Source organism: Octodon degus, unplaced genomic scaffold (genome assembly GCF_000260255.1).
Source record: "Octodon degus isolate 3935 unplaced genomic scaffold, OctDeg1.0 scaffold00070, whole genome shotgun sequence".
NCBI lineage: Eukaryota > Metazoa > Chordata > Mammalia > Rodentia > Octodontidae > Octodon > Octodon degus.
The window spans coordinates 3,696,004-3,705,305 of record NW_004524646.1 but is presented as its reverse complement, the minus strand read 5'-3'; the positions used below and the strand labels follow the sequence as shown (position 1 = coordinate 3,705,305).

General features: G+C 36.1%; 1 protein-coding gene across 1 annotated transcript in view; it reads left to right on the top strand.

The window, feature by feature from the left end:
• Nucleotides 1–9,302, top strand: part of Catsperb (cation channel sperm associated auxiliary subunit beta) — a 167,206-nt gene that overhangs the window by 47,217 nt on the left and 110,687 nt on the right. The window contains exons 9-13 of the mRNA XM_023719627.1: nucleotides 542–608; nucleotides 945–991; nucleotides 1,423–1,575; nucleotides 2,555–2,713; nucleotides 4,884–5,028. Coding sequence (XP_023575395.1) covers nucleotides 542–608; nucleotides 945–991; nucleotides 1,423–1,575; nucleotides 2,555–2,713; nucleotides 4,884–5,028 — 571 coding nt within the window. The remainder of the gene's footprint in view (nucleotides 1–541; nucleotides 609–944; nucleotides 992–1,422; nucleotides 1,576–2,554; nucleotides 2,714–4,883; nucleotides 5,029–9,302) is intronic.

The following is a 9,302-nucleotide window of genomic DNA, read 5'->3' as shown; positions in this document are numbered from 1 at the left end:
CGGCCCACGCTGCGCCTGGGCTGGGACTGGTCCCGCCGGCGCAGGGTAGCAGGAAGCTCTCCACACACTCACGGGACCTGGGCTAGGACTGGGTCTCTGAAGCTTCTCTTAAACTCAACTTATAATACCTTTTACTTGTTTCTATTTCCTACAGTTAGGCTCTTATGAAGCCTCCCAAAGCCCAGCTGCAACTAATGAGGAATGAAAGATAAACATGTGACCGACAGTAACTACTGTAATTAAAGGCCACAGGCTTTTGGTAGCTTCAGAAAGACAGTTCACTCATAAAGGCATCTTCAATTAACATATGCTAATTCACATGCAATTTCTTCTCTTTGTATTCCTTTTTGTGTATTATTCAAAATGTATATTGCACTTTCTTGTCCTCATTCAATAATAACCTTTTTTATTTGTATACAATTTTTCTTTATTTATTTGCCTCACTTCTCAGCAGTATGACACATTGAAATTTTTAATAAGCTTTTTTCTGCTCTGTTCTGTGTACATATTACCCAAGTAATATATTTATTTCTTTGTGTAGATTGACTATATCAAAGGAAAATTATGGTCTAACAAAAGATGTTTTGCTAACAGAGAACATTTTGAAGGTAAATTTTAGTGAAAGATACATTAACAGGCCTTTATCAAAAACATGTATGTATATATATATATATATATATATTCAAATAAATGGTAGAGAATAAGGTAGAATAAAATGTAAAGATAAGTTTCATATAAATTAATGATCTAGACTGAGAAAAATCTAATCTAAGTTTGAGACAATAGACATACCTGTATAAGTTCAAGAAGAGTGTATTTGTGTATACATTAAGTGATAATATGTAGCATCTATCATATTGTGGAGACTATTTTATTAACACTAACTACTTTCTGGCTTTAAAAATATTAATGCCATTTATAATTCTTCTATCTTTATTTTATAGTTGATTATGTTACTATCACCTTTGACAGAAACAAGACCCTAAGTGAGGTATGATAATGAATATTAACATTGAATATTATTAATACTATTATTAAAAGGTAAAATATCTTGTTATCCACAGTTTCATGGACTGTTATTAATATAAAATGGAAATTCTACATGCTGAAAGACTTAACAATCACCCTTAGCTCTCAGTGGTTTCTCTGTGTAGGTTTAATAGCAGCTACCCAATTATGTCAATCTAGACCTAGTCAGTGACTCTAAACAAATCATCCATACCACATCTCTAGAAAAATCAGAGATGATTAGTGTTTTCTAGGCTCCTGTCATCCAAAAGAGAAGCACAGATGTTAAAGATTCAAAACATGATTTGTACTCAGTAAGGACAACACAATAGTTCATTGGGGTTTTTTTCCAGCAATAACTAATGAGGCCTTATTTTTCAAAACAACATTAACTTTCCATTTCTCTTTTTCTAGGCAAGCTCTTGTTTTTATAGTAAAGAACCATTTCTTGAATGGTTACCTTGCTTACCTCATGTTGTCAATGATTCAAAAGATGTATATCCAAGTGAAGTAACATTTCTTGTTGATCAAGAACATGATACAGGAATTTACCTTTTCTATGACCAGGTAGGTGGTATCATCCAAAGCTTATTACTGCTTACTTCCTAACAATGTAAATTTACCTTAGCTAAAGCTATTTCAAAATTCCTGTCATCTTTATCAATGGAACCTGACAAAGTTGGCTGCAGCCAAATTGTGATTAACAATGTAAGTTGGCCATTTAAAGGATGTCACCTCAGATAGTCATTAAGTTTTATGAAAGTGGCAAGCATAATGCTGATTGTTCAATGATTGTTCTTTACTAATAGATCTCCAGGAGAATATAAATTGAATCTTTGTCATATAAATTTAAGGTTCCATAAATCCAATCCTAGTTACAATGAACTATATTTTCTATTCCTAAGGTCCTTATAAAGAAGGTGGTAATGTCTGTTCAAACAGGTACAGTATCCTTCCGCAGGACCATAATGCTTCCCTGGAAAAGGGATTTAAGGTAGCTTTAACTTCACTGGCTTTTCTGGGAGCAGACCTGCACTGAAGAGAAATCTGAGCTAAAATCTCCTCCCAGAAGTTACTGCTTTTAGGCAGATGAAAACATTTCCTGCATCAGCTGAATCTCAAAAGTCATCAGCTTTAAAATTATCTTTATTCCAAGTGGCATATTCAGGGATGTTATATTTTTATCCTTCATGAGAAAACTGGCATGTGGCTGAGGCCTACACACTTATGGCACAGTAGTGAAGAGCATGAACATTAGAATCTGCTGCTGAGTTCAGTAAAAACTCTATAGTAAATCTCTCTGCCATTTATTATAGAATTTTGGAAAAAATCATTTAGTCTCCTAAGCTTCAATGTTTATAAAATGGGTGGCGGTTGGGGCAAAGGAGTAAAGAGATGCCAGTGGCGGGCAGTCCTCCCAGTTCCATGCTGTGTTAATAAGTGAGTCTCTATCTTAACCGAAACCCAAGTAACAAGAAAGTCTAAAAGTAGTATCATGGACTAGTATGAAAAATTCTTATGACTTCTTTATGCTTTGTTTATCTAGCACAAGAAAACAGCCAGTGCCTCTGTGAACATCTTAAAAAATAACCAACCAAGTGCCACACCAAAATTCCCACCGTTCCACTTTCCTTCCTCCTTCTCTCACCCTATGGGCATGGTGTTCCACCCCCAAAGCCACTTTCTATATGCTTATGGAAATCAGGTGTGTACACATGAAACTTCACCCTCTCTCTGGTAAGGGGTATTAGACACTGATTGGTTGCACATAAAAAACAGCTGCTCTCTGGGTTTGGCAACAAACCTGTAATCCCAGCACACCAGGTGCTGAGGCAGGAAGATCACTGCAAGTTGGAGACCAGCCTGAGCTATAAAGTTAGCACAAGGCCAGCCTGAACTGTGTAGCAAGACCTAGTTTCAAAAAGCCAAAAATGGGCTGAGGAGATAGCTCAGTAGAATAAGTGCTTGCCTGGCAAGTGCAGGTTCATGAGCTCAATCCCTGGTACCGCAAAAAAAAAAAAAAAAAAAAAAAAAGAAAAGAAAAAAAGTAGGGCTGGGGAAATGGCTCAGTAGAATAAGTGCTTGCCTGGCAAGCACAAGGGCCTGAGTTCAATCTCTGGTTCCGCCAATAAAAAAAAAAAATAACAGAAAAAAAAAGCCCAAAACAAACAAACAAAAAAGAGCTGCTTATGAGAGATATAAGTGGGAAGGAAGACAATGGCAATTTTTAACTTTTCAGTTAATTCAATGCCTAATAAATAAGCCATACAATACCAGTTCTGAACTTTGCCAGTTACATTTCTTCTCAACCCTGAATAACCTAGATTTTTACCACTAACCTATTTAAATTATGTTCATATCTGTCCATGCTTGACTTTCTGACTTTGCCATTCTTCAAATTCCTACTGGTACCATCCTCCATCCACTGGCCTCTCTGTCAGTTCTGTTTCAGTAGTCTAAAAGCTGGATAAAAGAGTCCTTATGGCACATCTGGGCCATCAGGAAACTTAAATGTAAGGATCACAAAATAAGAAACACTAATTCTTGAACTGAAAAAAAAAAAAAACACTGCAAAGTTTTCCAATGAGAACAAATTAAGTTTCTCAGTGACGTTTCTCAAACATTCTTCTTTACCTTTGCTAGGTTTCTAACTGAGCCTGTGTCTTGTGATTTGCGAATATATTCTGTTCTAGAATAAAAAGTAACTTTTTAGGGCCAACCAGATAGCTCAAGAGATTAAAGCACCTGCTGAGGCAGACACAGGGACTGGGGTTCAATCTCTGATGTGCCATGCTGACCCCACCCCCCGGTCGTGCTGAGAGGTCGATTGAGAATGGGCATGGTGGCACATGCCTGTACTCCCAGGGCTTGAGAGGCTGAAAACAGGACAATCACTACAAGTCCAATATGTGTAGTGAGACCCTGTAGACCCTGTACTAAATACATTAAAAAAAATTTTTAACTTTTTATTTTAATCTCATATGATTTCTTGATTTGAAGTCTGTATCCTTTGCACAATTTAGACATATAGAAAATACTGTCTTTCTAGGTCTGGTTAAAGCTTCCTTCCTTTTTTTAGTTTTTATGCTCACTGTTTAGAACCCCTGCTTTCTCCTTTAGTCTTCACGTTTAATTCTCTTCTATCAGTGCCTTAGTTATATGAGTTTCTTAATTACTACTCTTGCTGCAGAACAAAATGCCCAACATCCACAATTTAAGGAGAAGTTTATTCTGGTTCAGTCTGTAGAGGTTTCAGTCCATAGTGAGCTGGCTCCAAGGTAAAGTGGCACAGCAGACAAGCACTGCAGAAGAGAAACAGCTCGTGGCAGGCAGAAGGTAGCAGAGCAACAAGGGAGCCGCAGTTCTTTCTATCCCTTATATCATATCCAGACCATTAAGGTGGGTTCACGCACACCCTTAATCCTAGTGCTCTTGATCTTGGCATTGCATTGTGAATCAGTCCCAGAATCACACATTTTAGATCCAGCCAATCTGAAAAAGCCTCACCTATGACCTCATGAGTCTCTGAGGGAACATCTAAACACAAGCCATAGCACTGTCCTTTCATGAACAATGAAACTCCATTTTAGGAAATGATGGAAATAACTTTGTTCTTTTATATATGCATCATGCACACTGGGCAGACCTGACACTTGGCCATGAACACTAAAACAGACTCTAGAATGTAAACACTATAGAGGGTCTAGCGAGCAGACAAGGACTCTGCACATGTCTATGTGCATGTGCCTAATGGATGTGAGGGAAATGGGAAAGAGCATTCCGTGTGACCTTTCCTCTCCAGGAATATTAGACTGATAAGTAATTACTGACTGTCCACAAGAGCTCTTCAGGGAGATATCTCTTTATTCCCTTAGATATGGCTTTCAATGGATGGCGGCAACACTTTCAGACTAATAGCTGACTTTCATGATGATATAATAAAGAAGACCTATCATTGTTTTTATACTTCAGATGTTACTTTTGTTTCCCAAAGTGGAAAGGTTTACTTGACAAAGGCAGGTAAGTAATTTATTTTTATTCATCTAAGCACTACATGCAGACTAGGGGTTAGAAGACATATGAAACACATGTCTTATTGATCAACTAGTTCTATAACCTCAGTTAGATGAGAACAGAATCAAATCCAAGGGTTAGTTTCAATGTTGACCTTATGGAGAAAATTGATTTGGCTCTTATCCAGTTCAATTCACAGGCAGAATCATGGAGACAATTGAGTTAATGCACCAAACTATCACTGTATCTTTCTCTTTTCTTCAATTATTTATACTTTGGGGTTTTTTATGTATTTAGTACAGGGCCTGTAGGGCCTCACTACACAGATCAGACTCGTAGTGATTCTTCTATTTTCAGCCTCCCAAGATCTGGGATTACAGGCACACACCACCAGTCTCAATCTCCATCTCAGTGTGCCCCCGGGGTGGGGCTGGCATGGCACGCTAGAGATCAAACCCCTGCCCCTGCATCTGCCTCAGCAGTCACTTTAATCACTGAGCTATCTAGCAAGGCTATATATTTTGAGTTTTTATGTAGAACAAGTTATGCAATATTTAAATTTCTGTGTCAAACTTTAAAAATGATTTATTTCATTTAGCATTATGGTCTCTAGGTGCATTCACTTTCCTAAAAATGATTCAAATTTTTCCTTCTTTATGGCAGTAGTACTCCATTGTATGTAAATACCATATTTTCTTTATTCATTCATCTGTTGATCATCTGCTTCCAAGGTTTAGATATTATAGGTTGTACTGCAATAAACATGGGTATGTATGTTTTCCTGTGATATACTATCAAGAAGGGGAACAGTAATGTAGAATGGCATTTCTATTTTTCTTTTTTGAGGAATCTCCCTACGGAAGTCTAAAGGGATTGTATCAGTTTACATTTTCACTAACAAAACAAAAAGGTTTCTTTTTTCCTCACAACCTTTCCACCATTTGCTATTATTTGTTTTCTTAATGATAGCCATTCTTTCTACAGTAAGATAGAATCTGGATATTATTTTAATTTGTATTTCTCTGGTGGCCATACATGTTGAACATTTTTCTATGTATTTATTGCTCACTTGTACTTCTGAGAAATGTCTGTTCATTTCGGGTACCCATTTTTAATTGGTTCTTTTATTTTGAGAGGCTTTTTTTCAGTTCTTTATAAATTCAGAAATTAGAGGAGTAGTTAGCAAAAATATTATTCCACTCAATAGGTTGTCTTTTCATTCTATTGATTGTTTCCTTTGCTATGTAAAAGCTTTTTTAATTTGATAGAGTCCCATTTGTTAATTGTTGATGTTATTTCTTATGCAACTGGTGTTCTGTTTACATTTTCCTGTGACTTGTATCTTTAAGAGATTTACCCAGCTTATCTTCTAGCAGTTTTTTTCTGTTTTAATATCTGTCTTTAATTCATTTTGATTTTATTTTTATATATGCCAATAGATATGGATCTAGAATCAATCTTCTGCATGTGTATAACTAGTTTTCCCAGCACTGATTGTTAAAGAGGCTTTTTTTCCAGTGTGTGTTTGTGGTCTCTTTGTCAAAAGTCAGAAGGCTAAATGTGCCTGAAGATGTTTCTTCATCTTCTTTTCTGTTTCACTGATTCTCATAGCTATTTTAGTTACACTTCCATGCTTTTTTTTATCACTGTAGCTTTGTGTTATAACTTGAAATCCAGGTTAGCATGCTTCCTGCTTTAGTTTGTTGACCAGAATTTGTTTTGCTATTGTGAGGTTCTTCTGGATACAAATAAAATTAGGATAATTCTTTCTGGTTCTGTGTGGAATGCTTTTAGTATTTTAATTGAGATTATATTAAATATATAGCATTTTTGATAATTTGATGATTTTGACAGTGTTGGGTTCTGTCTATCCAGGAACAGAGAATGTCTTTCTTCTTTTTTTTTTTTCTTTTGCTAATACAGGCTCTTGCTATGTAGTTCAGATAGACCTCAAACTCACTACATGGCTGATGCTGGCCTTGAAATCACAGTGATCCTCCTGCTCAGTCTTCTGGATGCTAGGATTATATGGGATTATATGTATGCACTACCATATCCAGCCTTCTTTTCATTTTCTGATGTCCTCTTTAATGTCCTTTTTCAGAGCACTACAGATTTCATTGTAGAACTTTTCACTTCCTTGGTTAGGTTAATTCCTAAGTGTTTCATTTTTCTTCATACTATTGTGAATAATATTGTTTTCCTAATTTCTTTCTCAGTAAGTTCACTATTGATTATTGTATATTCATTCTGTATCCTGCTACATTTCTTAATGTTTTCATTTCTAGAAGTCTTTTGTTGGAATTTTTTTTTTGGATACTCTATGTAGAATATAATGTCATCCACAAATGATGATGATTTGACCTGTTGCTTTCCTACGCTTACCTCTTTTTTTTCTCCTGCCTGATTGCTCTAGCTGAATTTTTGAGTATTATATTGAACAGGAATAGTAAGAGTAGAAATCTTTTTCTTGTTCCCCATTTGCGAGGGATGATTCTCAGGTTTTCTTATTTAATATGATGTTAGCAGTGGGTTCATCATAAATGGCCTTTATCAGGTTGAGATACACTCTTTCTCTCCCTGTGTTCTTCAAGGCTTTTCTCATGATTGGATGTTTTGCAGTACCAGGGATGAAACTTGGGACCTTGTGCTTGTCAGACAGAAGCTTATGCCACTGCACTATCTCCCCAGGACACTTGACTTTTTTTAAGTCTATGAATTTCTTTCTTGGGTTAGATGAGTCTCTTATATGCAGTAAGCCATTTAGTCTTAGTTTTGATCTAATTTTGCTGACTGAGTCCATTTGCGTTAAGAGTTATTTCTGAAAGCTATTTACTTACTCTTGTCATTGCATTATTTGTCAGTTGTTGACTCCTTTATTTTTCCCTTTTTGTTGAACTGCTCACCCTGCTTGATGTATTAATTCCATAAGAATGCTTAGCTTTGTTGGCTTCATGTCTCCACTTGGGATACTCTTGAGTGTTTGGTTTATTGTTTTTTAGTGTTATTTTGCTGGTCATGATTTCCTAAGATGTTCTTTGTCATATAATATTCTTATTTACCCATTGATTTTGAGAAATCATTTTGCAGCATATATTAGTCTAGGTTGAAAGTTATTGAGTTATTCTCCATTAGGACTTGAAACACTTCATTCCAAGCTCTCCTAGACATTAAAGTTTGTGTTGAAAAGCCTATTGTAATCCTAATGGGTTTACCTTTATAAGAATTTTTTTCCTTTTCTCTAATAGCTTTTGAAATTCTGTCTTTTTTTGTATTTCTGGATTTTGACTATAAAGTTTTATGAGAATTTTGTTTTAAGCATAAGAAAAAGGTCTCTAACATGTTTTTAATACCAAAATACACACAGTTTTCCACATTAAATGCTATTTTCCTCCCAATGGGCAAGTCTTTTTATGTATATTAGTTTTATTGAGAAACAGGTAGCAATGAGACAGGTTAGTAGGACAGTTACAATAATTAATACATTGCATATTGTTGTCTTTTTAGTAGTTATTCATAGTACAAGATGCAGACATGATACCTTGTCTAAACACTATTAGTTCAAAACTTTCTTCTCAAATAGCTATCATAAAAAACCAACAGGAGCCAGGAAGATAGCTCAGTAGAATAAGTGCTTGCCTAACAAGCGCAAGGACCTGAGTTCAATCCCTAGTTCAACCAAAAAAAAAAAAAAATCCAACCAACAACAAATGTTGGAGAGGCTGTGCAGAAAAAGGAAACCTCCACTGTTGGTGGAAATGTAGACTGGTGCAGCCATTATGGAAATCAGTGTGGAGACTCCTCAAAAAACTAGGACTGGAAATCTCATTCAAAGCACCTATCCCCCTACTCAGAATTTTCCCAGAGGAACTGCAAACATCATATCATAGTGATATATGTGCACCTATATTTACAGCAGCATGATTTGTGATAGCCAAATCTTGGAAACAACCAAGATGTCCATCACCTGAGGAATGGAGGAAGAAGATGTGGTATTTTTATGCAATGGAGTATTAGCCATAAAGAATGATAAACTCAAAGCCTTTATGTTTAAGTGGATTCCACTTGAAGATATACTCGTAAGTGAAATAAACCAGAGCCACATATGTAAATATCATATAGTGTCCCTAGTATAAGAACTCAAAAGAAGAAATAAAAATAGAAAGGTATGACACAATTAAAAGGAAAGCAAGAGGCCTCCCCACCCCGCCGGCCGAGTAGGATTTTCTGCCGAGTTCCGGAAACCCCAACCCAGTCCTAGCCCAGGTCCGGTGAGTGTG